This window comes from Rhincodon typus, chromosome 37 (assembly GCF_021869965.1).
Source record: "Rhincodon typus isolate 14 chromosome 37, sRhiTyp1.1, whole genome shotgun sequence".
NCBI classification, from domain to species: domain Eukaryota; kingdom Metazoa; phylum Chordata; class Chondrichthyes; order Orectolobiformes; family Rhincodontidae; genus Rhincodon; species Rhincodon typus.
The window spans coordinates 5,177,257-5,199,178 of NC_063368.1; the positions used below are offsets into that span (position 1 = coordinate 5,177,257).

Below are 21,922 nucleotides of genomic sequence, written 5' to 3' on the forward strand. Positions count from 1 at the left end.
CAGAGAAAGAGGATTTGGAATTTTCCACTGCCTGCAGTAATCATCCAAGGATTTTTATTTCCAGAAGGGGCTGCTCTTGAGGTCAGGGCAGAGGGAACAAAGAGATCTTTCTCTTCTGCTGTTCACTTGTACTATTTACTGAGTCCCAGAACTGGCAGGGCTCACTTCAAACACTAAAACCCCTGTTCAAACTCGCTCCTGTATGAACAGCAATGCCAAAGGATGCTTCCCCTTCAGGAGGAGTCTAGAATGAAGCGAAACAGTTTAAAAAAATGAACAGCTTTCCCATTTCAGACAGAGATGAGGAGACTTTTTTTTCTGTCAGATGATTGTTAATCTGTGGAAGCCTCTAGCCTAGAGAACAGCCAATTTATTCAAGGCTGCCTTAGATGGAGTTTTGATCAATAGGGGATTTGAGGGCTATGTGGAGCAGACAGGAAAGTGGAGTTGAGACCACCACCAGGTCAGTTATTACCTTACTTAATGGCAGACAAGGTTTGAGGGGGCAAATGCTCACTTTTCCTGCCCCAAATTCATCCGTGTGATGGTGGGTCCACAAATGCTGACAGTCCACCCGACAGCACCTCATCCAAAATACCATACTCATGTGCAAGACTCAAAGCTTAGGCAGACTATTCCACTAAGGGGTGCGTCACTGGCAAGATCATTACAATCCTTAGGTGGGTCTCAATTACTGGCACGCCCTTCCCAGTTGGCACTCCCTACAGGGCTTTGTCAAACTAGAAGGGTGTTTTTATGACAATTGATGATAGCTTTATGGTCACCATTCCCAAGCCTAGCTCTCAATTCCAGATTTATTCATTGGATCTAAGTTTCACCAGCTGCTGTGGTGGGATTTGAACCCAGCATTGGGCTCAGCTGCTGGATTACTAGGGAAGTGATGTGAAAGTCGCCATAGTCCCAGAGGACCATGGGCTGCCCTCTCGTTAGAGAGAGGCGACCAGTGGTGGTTTGACCTGAGGGTCACCACGCCTCAGGCAAGGGACAAGGTTGAAAAGGCAGAGCGTCCTTTGTGCTGAGCTCAGCTGGTCAGTGAACTGGGCTACCCCACCCCATGGCTAACCATTATGTCACCATCTCTGCCACCATCGAGTGGCCTTGCTAATGATGCTGATATCCCCCCGACACCACATCAGGGTTTGGCAATGGTTGGGCATCACAGCATCGATGCTGAGGTGTCCTCGACTGAACTAAAAAAATGTCTGAAAGTCACTCTTAAGGCACTTGCAGTGACCCAGCATCTGCATGTGTAGAACTCCAGCATAGAACTTCCATTGTCTGGCTGACCATCTCCCCTTGCTGTTGCCCAGTAATCTCCACCAGTGTGTCCTGGGCAATCATCAGACAGCAAAAGAGAAATATTAACCTTGGTGTGTCCTCACAGCAGACAGAAAGGAATAGCAGATAATGCTGATGAGCTGAGATGAAATAAATTGGGAAAAGGCACATTTTAAGCACAAACAATGGTCTGGAACAGTTGTGCTGAACAGCCTGATTCTGTGCCAAACAAACAATTTAAATTCCCTGCCTGCTATTACAAGCAGCAAGGAGATTTTTCCCATTCATTCTTGGGATATGGGCACCTCTGAGTGGGCCAGCGTTATTACCCATCCCTAACTACCCAGAGGGCACTTAAGAGTCAACCACATTACTGTGTATCTGGAGTCACATGGTGGCCAGCTTAAGTAAGGATGGCAGTTTCCTTCCTCAAAGGGCATCAGTGAATCATGTGAGCATTCCCCCCACCCTCCCACCAAAGAATTGATTATGGTCTCATGGTCACGATTATACTTTTTTTTAGCTGAATTCAATTTCCACCATCTGCTGTGGTGGGATTCAAACCTGGTCCCCAGAAATTTTAACTGGGCCTAGGGATTAACAGACCGCACCTTCCCACAGATGTATCCTGAGAATATAGCCCAAAGTCCTGTCTGAGATGAATGTAGAAGATCCCATGGGATTACAAGAGGGACAGAGTGCCAACCACAGCAACATATGCCCCATTTATTCCCTGATCAACATTACATAAACAGATTCGTTCATCAGTCTCACAGGGCTGCGTGTGGGATCTTGCTGTTCACAAGTCGACTATACATTTCCTATAGTAGAACAAGGTCCACTCTTAAAAACGATGGGGATGTGTTGGTGTTGGATCGGGGTTGGTGGGGGTTTGGGGGGGGGTGCGGTGGATAAAGTCAGAAGTCACACGTCACCAGGTTATAGTCCAAAAGGTTTATTTGAAATCACAAGCTTTCAGAATGTAGTAATGGGCGATAAATGTTGGTTGGGTCAGTGACCCCCCCGTCCCACAAGTGAATTAAAAAACAGCATTTTAAGAGAGCAATGAGCCTTGATGTAACCGTCACCTCATCCGTCATGCGATTAGAGACTGCTGAAGGGTTGGAACTGAAGCAGCTTGGAGCAAGCAGTTGTGCTGCACAACATCATGAATATATTGTGAACAAAACTGATGGAATCAGTGCTTTGAGGTCTGATCAGAACACGTGAAGCCATACGAAAATACAGTGGCAGCAGTGGAGATACAAATCTAGAGTAGATCATTGAGTATAGGAGTTGGGATGTCACGTTGTGGTTGTACAGGAGGGCTGGATGTTTTGGATTATAAGGAGAGGCTGGATAAGCTGGGACTTTTTCACTGGAGCTTAGGAGTTTGAGGGGTAGAACTGGATGAACATAGCAGGCCAAGCAGCATCAGAGGAGCAGGAAGGCTGACGTTTCGGGCCTAGACCCTTCTTCAGAAAAAAAAATGAATATAGAGGTTTATAAAATCATGAGGGGCACAGATAAGGTAAATAGCAAAAGTTTTTTTCCGTAGGGTGGGGGAGTTCAAAACTAGACAGCATAATTTTAAGATGAGGGGAAAACTTTAAAAAGGATTGAGGCTCAGCTTGTTCACACAGAGCATGGTTCATGTGTGCAGTGAACTGCCAGAGGAATTGGTAGATGCAGGTACAGTTAAAACATTTAGAAGACATTTGGACATGTACATGAATAGGAAAGATTTAGAGGGATATGGGCCCAACACAGGCAAATGAAACTAGCCTAGGTTGGAAAACTTGGTCAGCATGGACGAAGAGGACCAAAGGGTCTGTTTCCATGCTGTATGACTTTATAAGCACAAGGTGTGATTGAAGAAGCTTGAGCCAAAGATCTTGAAAAGACTTCTTGAATACTGCAAGTTGAAGATATAATAGAGGTGAGGTATAGTCTGAAGTGTCAGCATGTCAGCAGCAGGACAGTCTCTAACCCTCCCTGCCGTCAAAGGACTGAAGCAGGCATGTTCAGCACCATTCACAGCTCCTCAGATACTGAAGCAGTCAACGTCCAAATGCAACAAGACTTGGACAATATCTAGACTTGGGCTGACAAGTGGCAAACAACATTTGCGCGACACAAATTCCAAGCAATGATCATCACCAATAAGAGTTAATCTAACCACCATCCTTTGACATTCAACGGTGTTACCATCACTGAATCCCGCACTTTTAACATCTTGGAGGTTACAACCAGAAACTGAACTGGACTCATCCCATAAACACAGTGGCTATAACAGTAGGTCAAAGGTTAGGAACCTTGCAGTGAGTAATTCACCTCCTGACTCCCCAAAGCCTATCCGCCATCTACAAGCACAAGTCAAGAGTCTGATAGAATACTCACTACTTGTCTGGATGACTGCAGCCCCACAACATTCAAGAAGCTTGACACCATCCGGGTCAAAGCAACCCACTTAAATGGCACCATATCCACTCCCTCCACCACCAACGCTCAGTAGCAGCAGTGTGTGCCATCTGCCCGATGCACTGCAGAAATTCACTAAATCTCCTTAGGCAGCACCTTCCAAACCCATGACCACTTCCCTCTAGAAGGACAAGGGCAGCAGATACATGGGGACACCAACCCCTGCAAGCTCCTTCTGAGCCACTCACCATCCTGGCTAGAAACATATTGCCATCATTCACTGGCACTGGTAAAATCCTGGAATTCCCTCACAAAGGACATTGTTGGTCACCTACAGCACATGGACTGCAGTCATTCAAGAAGGCAACTCACCACCACCTTCTCAAGGGCAACTAGGGATGGGCAATAAATGCTGGCCCACAGCCGTTAGCTCACATGCCATGAGTGAGCACTTCCTTTGTTCAATAAACTTGTGTTCTTTTGTTAAGTAACATTCGCAGCTTTGTGAATTATATGCCCAGTGACTAACCAACATGGTAACCAACTGCAAAAACTGAACTTGTGATACATCAAGTAAGGTTTCATTCTGGAGTCTAACTTGCCCATAGTACCATCAGCTAGGGTCTTAACACTATTTGTGTGGAAGCTCCTGGCTCGGAGACACACCCAGTGGATGAACTGCAGAGCATGCCCCTATTAGACCACATTTCTTCCAGAGAAAGGAGCAAAAGGGTGATAGGAAACACAGTTGCCAGCACTGGACACGTACTTGTTCCTTTTAGCTGTCCCTTTACTGTGCTGCTCTGCTCTTCCAGTCCTGCTGTACTCCACAGGAACAAAACCTATTATGTTTTTGTTCCACTGCCACGCTCTTAGACAATGGTAGGAAATTCTCAATTTCCTGTCCAGGCACGTAACATTGACCACAGTTTAAACACCAGCTCCAGAAGCCAGTCTGTTGGCCAACACACAGTGTCAGTGAAGCAACCGAGCAGGTTTGTCCTCCAGCAACATAAGCCTTGCAGCAGGTTCTCTCACTTGATCTCCCTCCTAGTGAGTACAAATGACCTGTTTCATCTCTGCTTTCTGTTTGCAAGTAATGTGGTGACGAAAAAAGGCTTTACCCCCAAAAAGGTTCTGCTGTTTTGCTGAGGGAGAGCTGGGAATGTCAGCAGTAAATCATGCTTCTCTATCTCCAATTTTGCCTGCCCTCTTGGCAGCTAGAAGCACTCTCTACTGAGTTAACATGATGGGTTCAAATCCCACTTGCAGCTATTTGAGAAGAAAAGCTATATTGATACTCCAGTGCAATCCTACTGGGGTATTGTGCTGTTGGATGCGTTTTCTTTCAGATGAGGCGTCTGTGGACATCAAATATCTAACAATGTTACTTTATAAAGACGACAAGAGGAATTCTCTTTGGTGTCCTGTCCTCTGTTTACTTCTCAATGAAAGCTACTGAATACACAAATTTTCTTAGCATTTACTTCATTACTGTTTGTGGGAGCTTGCTGTGTACATGACTGCTGCATTTCCTACATTGTTACAGCGATTACGTTTCAAAAGTACCTTATTGGCTGCCTATTGGACACCCTCAAGTTGCACTATATAAATGAAAGTCCTCCCTTTTCTCAGCATAACTCTTGTTTAGGTGGATTGATCAGTAGTTAGTGCCCAAAATCCCTGCCAAGTGCGCAGTCATGAACAACACTAATGAGCTACCAGGTCACTAGGTGGCAATCGGTGATCCTTCTCACCATCCTCACCCCCAGAACAAGTGGGACTCGAACCCAGGTCTCCAGGCTCAGGGGTAGGAACACTACAACAAGATCCTCCAACCTGTTATGAATCCTTTGAGTTTGATCTTGTTACTTTATATTTGTAATTACTTTAATCAAACTGATCAGACATGTTATGACACAATTCCAGGGCAGATGGGACTTGAATCCAGACCACCTGGTCCAGAGGTAGGGACATTGCTGCTGTACCACAAGACCCTATAATGGATTGGCTTGTCTAACATGGGACTCAAAACCACGACGCTGAGATTACAAGTCTTGGGCTCTGCTGACTGAACTAGCCAGCCTAGCTTACATTTATGTTTGTATGCTTTCTTCTGTCCTGGCACACTGCTTATCATTCGCTGTATTGTCATGCAGGAATCTTACCTTACCTTGCCCTTCATTGTTAACTTTCTAAATCTTCTCTTATCTGCATTTAGTTTAAAACCCTCTTTCGACTTTAGCTCACTGATTCACCAGGACACTGGTGCTAGTGTGGCTGAAGTGATCCCCAAGATAAGTCAGAAAGTCATGATCACCACAAACTGTCCTAGCATGTTGACAGTTTAAACATTGCAGGCCAAATAGATAGCTGAGCTGAATAGGGCGAGTGCATGAAAATTACTTTCAATGGTTTTATCACTCCACTGTTGGAGACTGTATATTCAGCTGCCTGGGTAGTAATCTCTGGAGGTTTTCCCTTAAACATCTCTGTCTCTCTCTCTTCCTTTAAGATGCTCCTCAGAACTAACGTCTTTGATCAAGCCTTTGGCCACTGTCTTCTCGTGCTTAATGTAGCTCTGTGTCAACTTTGTCTTAGAACACATTACATTACTTTAAAGGGAGAAGTTATTGCTGCGCGTGGGCGAGTGATTGAGCGTCAGGTATTGGTTTCTTAAATGTCTCTGCAAATTTCTCTACATCTAAGCATTAAACAGCTGTAATGGCATCGTTGAGACACTCTGTTCATTCTATGTGTGAGACTCTCTGACCTGGAGAAACTTCTTGGTTCCAATCTGGCAGTTTACACAAAACGACGACAACCCCAGAGCTTGAACCCCTACTCAGGCCTCGTAATCCAACCTGTAACCCCCATCTATCACCCAAACTCCATTCTAAAACCAAACTCATCACAAAGCCCAAGCCATCCTGAAACCAAAAGGAGTTTTAAAAGTATAAAAATATATACTTTGAGATATGGGAATTACTGACATAACAAGCATTTGTTGCACACCCCTAGTTGCCTGCGATATGGTGGTCAGCCACCTTCTTGAACTATTACAATCCATGGGGATTGGGGTAGGGATAGTGCTGGAAGAGAGGGAATTCCATGGAGTTTGACCTGGGGCAGTGAAGGAATGGTGATAGATGTCCAAGTCATATTAGCCAGGCATTTGCATCTGGTGATGTCCCTTGCATTTTCTGCCCTTGTTCTTATGGATGATAGAGATTGTGGGTTCAGAAGGTACTAAAGGAGGCTTGGATAAGTTACTGCAGTACATCCTGTAACTGGTACACACTGCTGCAATTATGGTGGATAGAGTGAATCTTCAAATTGATGGATGGCCAGCAGCTGCTTTGTCCTGAATAACACCCAGCTAGTTGAATGTCATTGGATCTGCACTTGTCCAGGCACATAGGGAATATTCCATCACACTCCGGACTTGTGCCTTGTACATAATGACGGGCCTTGGCAAATCAGGAGGTGAGTTACAGAATTCCCAGCCTTTGAACTGTTCTTGCAGTCGGTATATTTATATGACTGGTCCCATTGAGTTTCTGGTCAATGGTAACTCACAGGATGTTGACAGTAGGGGGAATTCAGTGATGGTTATGCCATTAAGGAGAAATGGTTAGAGTCATTTTTTTGGGAGATGGTTGTTGCTTAGCATTGGTGTGGTGTGAACGTTTACAACAAACATTTATTTTTGATGCCTGCAATAATGAACCAATGAAAATTGGCATCAAAAAAAGAATTCAGAGTTGAAGAAGTGTTGAAATTTCAGAAGGTTCTGGCACTGATCAAGAATAAAGAGATAGGTGGATAATAAAAATTTTAAATTGAGTAGCTGTTAGATTGGGGCCAATATAGTCCAATGATCATAGCGACGTACAGTATGTGGTGCGAGTTAAGATATTGGTAACAGAAAGTGCTGGAATAACTCAACAGATCTGGGAAAATCTGTGAAAACAAGAAAGAGTTAACTTTCAATTTCTCGGAGCTCAGTACTCAAATCAGTTCCGCAGAAGAATCATGTTCTATTCAAAATGTTAACTCTGTTTCTCCCTCCACCGGTGCTGTTTTTTTTCTTTCAGATCTCTGGCATCTGCAGCATTCTGCTTTTGCTAAATGAGTTACAGAATGATGAGCTCAAGTTTGATGGTTTCAAGTCAGCTTTAGAATAGTGTAGCAGTAGTGGTAGAGGGAACAAGAACATGGAAGAAAGTCTGTGGAGCAGCTGGGCTGAGGGAATGCTGCACTGACAGTTGTGCTGCCTTTCAGCTGAGACATTCAACCAAGACCCCAGCTGCCCTCAAGTGGTTCTGAAATAGTGGCCCAGGCTCTTTTAAAAGAAGTTCTTGCTGACATTTCTATTGATTAACAGGGGGAAAACATTACCTGGTCATCATCACGTGGTTGGTTGCACGAATTGGCTATAGAGACATTGAATCATTTATTGTCATGTGTATTCAATATAAATTAGTGAAAAGTGTGTACCATTGGCATGCATAGGTGCCATTCACATTAACAGAATAAAAGTAAAAGAAACATAACTTAAAGACAGTCCAACTTTTCCTTATCTGCTACAGTCCCGCTCTGGGCCATACCAGCCTACGCCGTACTGCAGCCAGGGGCCCGCTCCAAGCTTCCCGGGCCGGCCACCTCTGTAGTCACGCTGCCTCTGAAGATGCCGCCACTGGTCCGGAACCCATCAAAGCCAAACAGCTCTCTTTATCAGGTAAGTTTGAGAAAGATGAAGGGGAAGAAGGAATAAGAAAAAAGTGGATGAGAACAAGCCCGGGCAAAAGAGCCCAGACACTGCCTACTCCGTTGCCACTATTTTTATTTTATACAAAAGCAGCAACAAGCCATTCAGCCCATTGAGCCTGCTCCACCATTTTAAATCAAGCCTGATTATCTACCGCAATGCCATTGGGATAGTGGATTATACATCCTCAAACCCCTCCCTACCCAAAAAGTTTGTCAAGCATGATTTCACCAGCAAAGATCCATATTGACATAAAGAAAACAATGATCTGATTACACCATATGCCTAAGTATCACCCTCTTTATAATAGTTTCTAGAATTTTCCCACTAACTTATGTCAGGCTAACAAGCCTGTCATGTCTATTTTCTCCCTCCCTTCTTTAAAATAGTATGGTTACATTTGGTAGTTAACTTTCCAATCTGCCAGACAGAATCTATAGAATCTGGAGATGTGACTGGCAATGAATTCACTATTCATTAGCATGCGAGCACACTTCAAAAAGTTTTTCATGGTCTGTAATGTGCTTTAAGATGCTTATATAAATGCAAGGTTTTCTTCCCTTCTGTGTTACAGAGCTAATTTCATGATGAATTGGTTATGGGTTCTGAAGCCATCAGGTCAAGACAAATTCTTAGTTCATTGTGTGATTTAGATTCGACACTTCTTAATTGCATTAATGATCATACTTCAGATTCAAAACTGATGACTTTCTTGTCACAAGTCATCAGCAAGTTTTGTTGAAAGTCAGTGTTCAACGTGAAAAGAAAACAGTAGGAAAAAAAGTGGCGCACTGTGTGTTACAGATAAGAAAATCCTTATCTGGGATTGTCCAATTGTCAGCACCTCTATATCCCTTCTGTCATCAACACCTGAGAGCTTTTAGGTTCAAGATACCAATTTGATCATTTGTAAGCTAGAAAATAAGATTCAGCTAACACACCACTGCTATCAATAGTGTATTCATCATTTATCAATCCAGATCCAACAGGAAGACAGGACAATGGTTTGGCTTTTAACCAAATACCTCCACCTCTTAATAACCTCTAAATGCATCATTCCATTTTAAAAACTAGATTGTTTGGTTTTGTGGATACACCTCACAAGGTTCCATTTACCTCAACGGTTGGTCTTTGTTGCTTGTGAAATAACTACCACATCCAAACACATTGCTCAACTATTTCACCTCTTATTTTCACAGAAGATGGCCAACTTTTGGATGCCCCTATGCTCAGTGACACTGAGGACGTACTTTATTTTTGTGGTGGAATCTGTTGTCCCCTCCATGGCCATCCAGTGCCCACACGGTTGTAGCTGTAGCTATTACCTTTGTATCAGGTGTGCCAACATCAGCCTGAGTGACTTCCCCATTGAGCTGCCCAGTGCCACAATAACATTGGTACCTGACCGGAGTTGAGCAGCAGTCTCTGGTTTGATCATAGTGTCCGTCTGCAACAGCAACGCTCAGCAGATCAGTCCGGGTGCCTTCAAAAGACGGCAAAAACTGTGAAGTCTCCAGGTCATGGGCAACAGCATCGAGACGCTGTAGACTGGAAGTTTTGAGAATGTAACTGCATTGAGGCTGCTGTACTTGCAAGACAACCTCATTGGCAACATTGTGCCAGGTACACATGGCCCTTTTACCCATTAACCTTTCAATTATTGTTAGGAAGGTTAGAAGGAACAGCATACTGTACAACACCAATCACATTAATACAGTACTTTTACCAGTGTAGCCGCTCAGGGTACTCCGTAGGGGCAGAAAGACATTTGACACTGTAGCTATGCACACGCATGGCTGTGTTTATGCCATTGGGCCCATGGGTGTAGGATTTGAAGGGTCTGCTAATATTTATCGCACACCAAGGCTGCCTCCCCCAGCTTCATGGAAACAGTCTCCCTACAGTAGTCTGGGGGAGCCATTGAAGATGCATGTGTCTCCATGGCGCAAAGGGAGCCCTGGGGAGAAATTAGAGACCAATACACCCCTCTCATCATACTCCCCACCACCCCAAGGAGGACTTTCCCCTGGAGGCAGTCGGGCCTTCCCATGCCCCTATTACCCATCCTGAATTTCACATTGTCCTTAGGTCCACAAAGATACCTCCACTTGGAGGTGCTCCTGAGCTCGAGATTTTAGAGCTGCCCACACTGACTGAACTGGCGACAGTAACATTGCCAAACCAGAAACTCTGTCACCAGTTCCAGTCATGGGGTCTGTCTTTTGTGCCGGATTTCTGCTGCCTTGATAACTTCCAGCCCTTGTTGTTTGCGGTGGTTTGCAGGGTTACTACACTGGCTTAGAATCCTCATTAGGAGATCAGGTCTCCAAATCGTGGCCAATCTTTTGTAACCTTACTAACACAGACATACTTTGAGGTGGAGGAGGGGGCGGGGGCACGGTGAAGGTGGTTGTGGAGACACAGAGAGAGAGAGAGAGAGACACAGAGATGTTACCAAAACTTTCCATCTTGCATTCAACAGGACAACTGCAAGAGTGCCAAACTTCAAATAATCACAACAATTTCTACTATGGGAGAAAAGGAGGCTGACTGGTTGTCAAATTGATTCTTATATGCCAAGGTAAGCCACAGAAAAAGCAGATTCTTTTGTGGGATAGTGGATTATACATCTGCAAACAACTGGTCCCTTCATTTTTTTAAAAAAATTGAGTTAGGGGATATGGGCATCACTGGCTAGGCCTGCATTTATTGCCCATCCCCCATCTGCCTAGAAGGCAGTTAAGAGTCAGCCACATTCCTGTGGCTCTGGAGTTACTCGTCAGCCAGACCAGTTAAGGATGAGTATATGAAAAACAAATTGCTAGAAAAACTCAGCAGGTCTAGCAGCATGTATGGAGAGAATGCAGAATTCATATCTCAGGTCCAATGAGCCTTCTAGTCTGAGGGAGGGTCACTAAATCTGAAATGTTAACAGCCTTCTCTCCACAGATGTTAGCAGGCCCATTGAAATTTTCCAGCAATTTTTTTTTGTTTCTGATTTCCATCATCTGCAATTTTTTTTGTTTAATGACAAATGTATCTTTAGTTTGAACAAACCCAATGAATTACATTACAAGCTTTATGAATATCTTAATTCAGAGTCAACTTGTTAATCACTCAACAGTCTTTTCTCCTGTGATATAAATTATTGTGATTTTTTGAAATTTGGCACTCTTGTATTTATTCTGTTAATTCTGGGAAGTTAAAAATTACATGGTAGGGCAATATAATTTGTTTAACAAAGAGAGATGTTATATATTGTGCAGTTATGTATGAAAGCTCAGAATTAAAGTACGTGCAGAAATTTCAGGAGGAAACATTTCATTGCTGCACCTGAAACAGCATTGGCCATGTAACACAACCAGTAGGAACTGTCTAGGGCTTTAGGACCTGGAGCAATCTACAATGATGTAAAGCTGCTGCTCCTCACTGGTCAAATAGCAGTCTGGGGAGAGAGAGGAGAAAGACGACAAACACATGCATACAATATATGGGGTAGAGTTTATGAATAGTCTTTAAATAAAATAATTTAACAGTGAGGTACATCTGAATGCCATATATTGTGAAATTTACTTTCAAATGTATTAAATAGTGTTACATAGGAGCCCAAGCCTGAAGATTTACCTTCTCCTCAACCAGTCTGAATGCATCCTCAAGGATGTGGGCATAAAACCTCACAACAGTGCAGTCTAAACTAAAGTCCTCTTCTGTAATCCATCTTATAAGAATTAAAACAATACAGAATTCTCCAGGTATCATTGTTCTAGAGCTGAGGAACTGCAAAAGGGAAAAAAAGGCTGATAGGAGTTACGTAAAGTACTCCTAACAGTCATCAGAATGTGTGGCAGAAAAATATATCTGGAAATAGAAAAGACATGCGAGAACAGCACTACTTCAATAATCATGGTGCATTTCAATATGCAGGTGGGTGGGAAAACTCAGATTGATAGATGATCCCAAGAAAAAAGGGATGTTTTTTTGGAGCAGCTTGTGGCAGAACCCACTAGGGAACAGGCAATTCTAGATTTGGTGATGTGTAATCGGGCAGACATGATTAGGGAGTTTAAGGTGAAGGAAACCCAGGGACAGTGACCTTCATATGATAAAATTCACCCTGCAGTTAGAGGGAGGGGCTGGAATCAGATGTAACAGTATTATGATTGAGTAAAGACAACTTCAAAATCATGAGGGAGGAGCTGACCAGAGTCGAAGAGGAGCCTAGAAAAGACGGTGGATTAACAATGGCCGGGGTTACTGGGGGTAATTCAGGAGACAGTAAAAATTCATCCCAAGGAGGAAGAAATACTAATGTGAGAATGAGGCAACCATGGCTAAAAAGGGGAGTTGGGGCAACATAAAAGCAAAAGAAAAAAAAAATACTATGTGGTGAAGATCAATGAGAAGCCAGAGGATTGGGAAGCCTTTAAAAACCAGCAAAGGACAACGAAAAAAGCATTGGGGGTGTGCAGGGTGGAGAATTAAAGAAGGATAAGCTAATGAGTAATAAAAGATGATTGCAAGAGTTTTTTTGTTTGAAGAAATATACAATAGGGAGGCAACAGTGGACATTGGACCACTGTAAAGAGGCTAGGGAAAGTAGTAATGGGGAACAAAGAAATGACCATAAGACACAGTCCATCTGTTCTGCCATTGAATCATGGCTGATTGGGTTGAGAAACCTTTCTCCCACGTTCTCCCCGTAACCTTTGACCCCCTTAACAATCAGGAACCTATCTGTGTCTCAAAATATACTCAACAACCTGTCCTCCAAAGCCTTCTGTGGCAATGAATTCCAAAGACTCACCACTCTCTGTCTGAAGACATTTCTCCTCTTCTCCGTTCTGAAGGGTCTTCCCTTTACTCTAAGGCTGTGCCCTCAGGTTCCACTCTCTTGCTAATGGAAACATCTTCCCAACATCCACTCTATCCAGGCCTTTCAGTATTCTGTTAGTTTCAGTTAGATTCTGCACACCCACCCCACCCCCCCCCACCCCATCCTTCTAAACTCAGAGTATAGACACAGGGTCCTCAAACATTCCTCATGTGTTAAGCCTTTCATTCTTGGAATCATTCTAGTGAACCTCCTCTGGACGTGCTGCAAGGCCAGTACATCCTTCTTGAGATATGGGGCCCAAAATTGAACACAATATTCTAAATGACAGAGGAACTGAATGGTTACTTTGCATTAGTATTCTCAGTGGAAGACACCAGTAGTATACCAGACTTCAAGAGAATCAGGGACAGAGGTGAGTGCAGTGGTGACCAATATGGAGGTGCTGGGGAAGTCTGGAGGTCTGAAGGTAAATAGATGGACTACACCCCAGAGTTTTGAAGGATGTAGCTGAGGAGATAGTGGAGGCATTAGTAATGATCTTCCAGGAATCACTGGAGTCAGGGAGGATCCCACAGGACTGGAAACTGGCGAACGTATTGAAAAAGGGACAGAGTCAGAAGATGGGAAGCTACAGGCCAGTCAGCCTGACCTCAGTCATTGGTAACATTAAGAATCCATCATTAAGAGGTGGTCATACCTGTGGTGGCGAATCTGTGGAACTTATTACTGCAGAAAGCTGAGGATGCTAAGTCATTGAGTGTCTTTAACAGAGAGATAGGTGGGTTCTTACTAAGTAAGGGGATCAAGGGTTACAGGCAGAAGGCAGGAGAATGGAGTTGTGGAAATTAGAAGTGTATTGCCTGGCACAAAACAAGTTTAGGCATGATTTGATAGAGATTGTAAAAAGAATCAAGTGGGGGTTTGGGGGAAGAAAGGGAGACAGGGAGGGAAAGAGAGAAAGAAAGATGGGGGAAGGCGAGAAAAAGAACAGGGTGAGGGAGGCGAGAGACAAAAAAAAAAGAAACTTGAACTGGCAGGAAAAAAGTCTAGGACAAGGAGTCATCACCTCAAAGGCAAAATAAAAAGGAGGGCTGACAGCCATAAGGGGAATGGATAAAGAAAGAACTGGCAGTGAGAGGCAGCTGAAGCTATAACCACCACTGGTGAAGCATAACAAAAACATTCAGGGATTCACATTTTTGCTTACAGCAGTCAATTTTTCCACAATATTAACAATAGCTTGTCAGCTTGTTGGTTGTTCAGCAGTCAGACAGATGTAGCCACCATTATCAGGTTTAAGAATCTCCAAAACAGTTAGAACAAAAATCTGTGCAAGTAAGGTTGTAGTTTGCCCAACATAGCATGCGCACACATTATCAGTAGAGGCATAACCTGTTCACTGGAACTCGAAGAATCCAAACAAGAGGACAAACCCTCAAAAGGAGAAACTGTTGCAGTTGAAACTGCTCAAATGTCATTTGCTCATCAGTGCTGAGGCTCTGGTTAACTTCTTTCAGGACCACATGCCCCTCGATCATTGGTGTGCAGACCTGAAGTAGTGCTAGTGCAGCAGATATTGGTGTGTTCGGACCGAATCCCCCAAATCAGTACTTATGGGGTCAATTCCTTGCATTATAACTTGTAGGTGACAAATTTAGTCAAGTGTGCAGTCCTGGTCTCCTTATCCAAGGAGAAGATAGACAGGGAAAAGAATCAAACTGTGCAAAAAGAGAGTTACACAATGGTATTATCCTTATCTCTGGGCCAGAAGCTCTGGGCTTGAATCCCACACAAGAACTTGCTGGCATTAGGTGGTGTGTTTTAATGTGGCCAAACAGATTGCTAGTCAGCCTGCAGACTCTTCCAATATCCTGTCTTTACCACCTGCCATCAGGCAGAGTTTCCTGCTCAGTCATTCTGCAGATGATGTTGAAGCACTGGCCCAATCCTCAGAAATGAGGACAAGCAGATAGTGCAGAAACAGTGGGAAAGAGCAGCTCAGCTAAATAGTTTTACCCTCTTATAAATTCACTAACCTTTAATAAATTGTGTTCTCTTCCTCAGCTGCAACATCTGACCTGCTCTTATAATCCGTATGCTTCTACCACACCATCTCCAACAGTCATGAACCAAAGTGCAACTCATCAAGTTACTGCTCATGCCAGTCCAAGTGCGAGCAGCAGTTGGACAAAACCAAGGGCAAACACTGTTTTAGAAAAATACAATCCCCATGAGTCCTGACCCATGTCTCTCCAAGACGATCACGGAAGTAATTTTAAGTGAAGTCACCACAAGTTCCTTGCTGGTGAACTTGAATGTTCCAGTAGATTTTGGTGATGAATATGAAATTTGGTACAGCACTGGTCCAAAGATGCAAAGCCTTTCGATGCTTGGTGGAGTCAGAGAAATAGAGCTGAGTGAGCTCAGTGCTGTAGCAGTTTACCAACTCTGTTGTGCCCCTGAGTAGCTTCAACAATAAATGCACTCAACCCACTGTCAACCAATGCATAGTGGTACGGATCTTGGGGGTGCCAGGTGGCACAGAGACCATTCAGTCTGCAGACAAGATTCATTACATAATAGGATCAGGGATCAGCACTACATTGATACTGTTAATTATCATTGCTTTAATTGTTGCCTTCAAACTTAAGTCAAGAAATATTGGCTTCCATAGACACTATGAGGAGGATGTATGTATGTATGTATGTTGAACATTTTGAAAATGAGCAAAGAAAGAAAGAGCAAAGAAAAATGTCTCCCGCATTTCCCGCAACTCATCCCTCACACCCCCTCTCCGCAATAACAACCAAAACAGAATCCCCCTTGTCCTCACGTACCACCCCATCAACCTCCGGATCCAATGCATCATCCTCCAACACTTCCGCCATCTGCAATCCGACCCCACCACCAAAGACATTTTTCCCTCCCTACCCTTATCTGCCTTCCGGAGGGACCACTCTCTCGGTGACTCCCTTATCCACTCCACACACCCGGCACTTTTCCCTGCAACTGCAGGAAGTGCTACACCTGCCCCTACACCTGTCCCCTCACCCCCATCCCAGGCCCCAAGACGACCTACCACGTCAAGCAGATGTTCACCTGCATGCCTGCTAATGTGGTATACTGTATCCGCTGTTCCAGATGTGGCCTCCTCTCCATCAGGGAAACCAAGCGGAGGCTTGGGGACCGTTTTGCGGAACACCTACGCTTGGTTCGCAACAAACAACTGCACCTCCCAGTCGTGAACCATTTCAACTCCCCCTCCCATTCCTTAAACATGTCCATCCTGGGCCTCCTGCAGTGCCACAATGATGCTACCCGAAGGTTACAGGAACAGCACCTCATATTCCGCTTGGAAACCCTGCAGCCCAATGGTATCAATGTGGACTTCACAAGCTTCAAAATCTCCCCTCCCCCAGCCGCATCCCAAAACCAGCCCAGCTTGTCCCCGCCTCCCTAACCTGTCCTTCCTCTCACCTATCCCTTCCTCCCACCTCAAGCCCCACTGTCATCTCCTACCTATTAGCCTCATCCCACCCCCTTGACCTGTCCATCCTCCCTGGACTGACCTATCCCCTCCCTAACTCCCCACCTACACTCACTTTTACTGGCTCCATCCCCACCTCTTCGACCTGTCTGTCTCTTTCCCACCTATCTTCTATCCGCCTCCCCCCCACCCCTATTTATTTCAGAATCCCCTTCCCCTCCCCCATTTCTGAAGAAGGGTCTAAGCCCGAAACATCAGCTTTTCTGCTCAGCCTGCTGTGTTCATCCAGCTCTACACCTTGTTATCAAAGAAAGATGGACTTTGATCAAATTAACAGTGGTTACAAAAACAGCATCGATGGGGATAACGTAATTTCATTCACGTGGTTCAACATGTGAAGTTTGAGATGGACTGTCCACTGGAATGTGGCTAGGGACCACACCTATGTATACTCTAAATAATTTGAACATATGGTTCTCTCATGTTTGAATCTGATTGACAGATTGGTTTTCAATGACCTATCACGTAATCCTTAATCCAGCTTTAGATTTAGAAATTTACTTCTGCATTGACCCCTTTCCGCAGAAAAATCTTTGCTTTTGAAGGGGAAAGATGTAATAACCAATGTTATTCTGATGATACCATATTAGTAACTTGCTGAGGCAAACATGCTCTAATACGTATACTGGACTTAAGGTCCAACAGATATAACGTTTAGAATTTTCTGGCTAATATATATCCAACAATTAACATTCTGACCATCAGCTCACTGCAGTTTGAGAGAATTTTCTGTGTAAATTTGTTACTATGTGTCCAACATGGTAATAATGATTATTCTTTTAAAAAAAGAAAGACAGTATTGACTGAATCGCTTTCAACAGTTGAAGTCATGAAAGATACTCCAGAAATATAGAATTTACTTTTGATCTGGTAGTACTGGTCGGAGTTTAGAGCCAATTTCTTGTCAATGCTATAAGTAATTATATATTAGATTAGGCATCGTAAAATGCTGCGCATTTTGGTCATTATGCAAACCTATTCACAGAAATTAGGCACTTATTAAGAAATAGTCTAGCTAGTCACTCAGTTGCAAGAAACTGCTGCTGCTGCAAAAAGGATAGACGGAGAGACAGAGAGACAGACAGAGAGACGGCTCGCTCTACTAAGACTGTTCAAAACACACTGACTGGCAACCGATTTTAAGCACAATGCTGCCAGACTTGCTGAGTTTTCAAAAGCACTTTGTATTTACTAATCTCAAATATCCACGGTATTTTGTGCTTGCGCACTACGACTGTTTGCTGTCACTCAGCCAATGTCAAATCCATGGTCCCACCAGTCCCTTGTACGCCAGGACTTTAACTTTGCAAATAAACCTGCCTTATGACACTATCAAATGCATTTTGGAAGTCAAAAGTACAATATGTGGACATTGGAAATGTGAATGAACAGGAAATGCTGGAAATACTTAAATTAATAATTTAAAATGTGTGATACTGAGAATTTCAATTTAACTGGAATAGGGATAGCAGAGTTAGGAAGAAGTGAAAGGCTAAAAGAACATGAAATGCACTCAATCACCTAAACCCATAGGACAGAGTAAATTGTTACTGAAAAATTACTACTCGTCCAGTAGTATTAGAATGATTTCACCATCTCTCCTTATCCCTGACAGTTATAAACCCCGGTTCTGAAGTAGTTTATTCCTACACTTTCTCTTGTGGTTCTCCATCTTCTATATAACATGGAGACAATGTTAACCGTCAGGTGAAATATTTATGTAGGACCATTGCAACCAAACATTTTAAACCAGCCTGGTTTTGCAGCAGTTCCTAACCTGAGAAAATGTACATGAAATTCAACAGCTGTATTGGTCTCATCAGAGAAGGAAGACGAAACATGTGGATTAACACAGCATCTTTATCACCAAAATATCTCAAACCAGTTCAGAGAGTTTTCTGAAGCAGTGACATAGTGCAGCCATTCCATTCCAGTTCCCACCCTTTAGACATCAATTAAAACAAATGGTCAGTTGGTATACTTTGGGTGGCATGAACTAAGGATATAATGTTGGCTATATTGTTGAAATAATTCTGTTGTTCTATGAGTAGAACCACAAGACCTAGAACATCCATCTGTTTAGACTAGCAAGCCCTCAGTTCATTACTGCTGTGAATAACTGCAGCTGTGAAAATGCAGCACCTTACTTCAGAGTCATCATATTCTGGGGTATAGGAATAGTATCAGTGCTAGCATGGGAGTTGGCTGCTCACCTTTGAAGGTGCAAACTGTCAGATGCAGGAAGAACAAGGAAAAACAAAATTGAATTGAATATTGCATCTTATTCAAACCTAAATACTATGAATGTAGCTGGCCCCGAGAGCTTCTTTAGTCTAACAGATAGAAGAACAATAAGGCCTGCTCATCATCCATCATTTCAACAGTTCTACTACAGTTCAACATTCTGATCATCCTGATAATGCGTTTTGTCCTACGCGCACACCACACAAATTTAACGTAAAGAGATGAATACATTGCCTCTGTTTCCAAAGGCGCACATGTGCACACTCACATTACTGCTCAGGGCAAACTGAAGAGGTGAGAGATATAATGCAGATATGAGAGTGCTGCTCTCCTAAGGCAACACTCAACTTAAAGCCCCTGACCTTCCTAAACTACTGTGACTCCTATTTGGAATTAGTTGAAATTTCCAAACACCACCGCAACCTTGCATCTGCCAGGCATTTATATATAAAAAAAAACAGTTCAACGGCAGTAGTTCTCCTGACGACCCTGGATAACGGGTTCTTAATTTTTACAAGCGTGCAAACAGAAATCTGGAATAGAAAATCAACTGGGGGTTTCAGATGTCCAGTGGTTTTACAAGTTGGATAATCTAAATGAAGCAATATTAAAATGCTTCTTCAAAGTCTGGGATAAGATTCAGTCCACAGAGTACCAGCAGTGAGCTTTCCTGCAGCTGCTTTCAAATCACTTACGATCAAAGTGTGATGTTCACAAAGTCTTTTTTTCCCTGCATTCTTTTAAATCTTAAAACATCACCCTTGTGAAAAATGATGTGTTAGGATATATTTGATTGTATAAGAAGCCCATCAGTGCTCTAATTTTTCTCTTGCCCCAATCATAATTCAATTCTTCCCTGGTCACCAGAAGCCATCTATTCTTGGGAGGATATGGTTCTGCAATAGCCTGCAGATTCTTGCATCTTCCCTAAGTAGCCACAGTTTGGTAACGTTTGATAGCTAGCACTGGTGCTGACCTTATTGGACCTTCATGTACATATCCCATTAGAATCCACATGGGATATCAAGAATGGATCCCCAACAGATTTCCTTCACTGTGTCTTGGCACACCACAGTTAAATGTAGCAGCTTTACAATCTTTCTGCATCCCACACTTACCTATCTCCCCATAGACTGGGGTGCTACATTTTGATCCTGTATCACTGAGGCACAAGGACACCTTTGACTAATTAGTCAGTTAAGGGGCAATAGTTTCAAACTTCTTTTCCCTATAATTTTTCAGGGATTGTTGTGGTGATGGGGGATCAGGCACACAAAGATGAGATTACTGCTGACTACACAGGTCAAAACCAACAATTCCCCAGATAGGAATCACTTGGTTGGGACAGGGAGGGTGGTGAAGGGTAGGTGGCATGATTCTGCAGCAGCCAACAAGACCTTTCCATTTGATTAAGTGATTTGTAAACTGTATTAGCTGAACAGTTATAGAAGTTTGGAAGAACTTTATGAACACGTTTCCTTTGAAGTCTGTACACAAGTTAGCAGATGAAGATGACACCATCAACATATTTCAGAAATGGGATTGAGGTATCAGCCTGTAGATTTTCAAATATGATTTTGTCTCTCTTTCCAGGTCAGCTGGTTCAAATAGGAATAAGCTGAATATTGTAAATTGTGCCCACTCAATTTCATAAAGCATCTCATGAAAGAATAAAGGGCCAAAATTTAAGCTAACGCACATGTCACTTGGTTGTTCAAAGCCACGGAAATTTGGCTATTCTCCACTTTTTCTCCTAACACCAAAATAGGCTAAGGAAACACAAGACGAGTCATGAACAGCTTGCAAATCCATCTTTTCAAATCAGTCATTAAAAACTGGTTCCGATTTTGCTTTCACTTGTAAGCAGCGGAAGAGAATCTGGCCAGAGCTGACGGCAAACTGTCAAAAGGCTATGGGGTGCAAGCTGAACTGAAGCAAAAGATCCAGTCTGTAGCATGAAGAAAGTGAAGCATTCAACACTGTACAGCCCAGTGGGCAATTTTACAGCCGTTCCTTGGTAATGCATGGATAATCCCTACAGTCCTGTGTACTTCTCTTGTTGCATCAGCTCCCACATCACAGGGATGATATTAAAGATTCTTCATCGTCTCCAACAGAGTGTATTTGGCATTTTGGCAGGTGTCAAAAGCACGATTCTGTCTATATTAAAAGAAAATTTAAGTGAGCTCAGAGCAAGACTGCGATTCTAAGTCTTATTTATCATCCTTTTAGCATAGTGCAAGAGGTGGATTAGATTCTTGATTTTTCAACAATAATGGACATGAAACATCAGTTTAAAGCAAGTTCAAAAGTGGTCTATGTCTCTCTCACTCTGACAGCTGGCAACTCTGGGTATGCGGTGTCAATTTGCTACTAAGGGAAAGGGACATTGCCAACTGCAGCAAGCGATAATCCACTGATTGATAAGAGCCTTACTCACTTCCTACCCAAAGGGAAGCACCTTTGCCCTGGCGTCTGCTAATAGCTCTCAGTCACCATTTACCACCAGTGCATCTAATAATCGTGTGCTGCTGTCACTATGCATTAGGTACTGTTCTTTGAAATGGCAGGTGGGCATCTGAGTGGTCAGCTGGCACCACCTATAGCTTGGAAAAGCTGCAAGAGGAACTAGCAAAAGGTAACAGTGATGAGCACCATTTGAGCAATGACATGGTTCAAACGATGATAAGAGATGGTAGCCTGTCTGGGCTGCCAAGAAGCAGCAGCAGCCAGGTCCAGGCCATGTACCTGGAGATTTTCCTGCTATTGGAGGCGCTCTCCTCTTGGCTCAAGCTGAATTGGAAAC

The 21,922-nt window shown here is 43.4% G+C and overlaps 1 protein-coding gene across 2 annotated transcripts in view; it reads right to left on the minus strand.

Moving 5' to 3' along the window:
• Window positions 1-18,714: 18,714 nt before the first annotated feature.
• rangap1b (Ran GTPase activating protein 1b) overlaps window positions 18,715-21,922 on the minus strand; it is a 56,030-nt gene continuing 52,822 nt past the window's right edge. For both annotated transcript variants that reach the window (XM_020531303.2, XM_020531304.2), the window contains one exon: window positions 18,715-21,276. In XM_020531303.2, coding sequence (XP_020386892.2) covers window positions 21,207-21,276 — 70 coding nt within the window. In that variant the 3' untranslated portion in view covers window positions 18,715-21,206. The remainder of the gene's footprint in view (window positions 21,277-21,922) is intronic.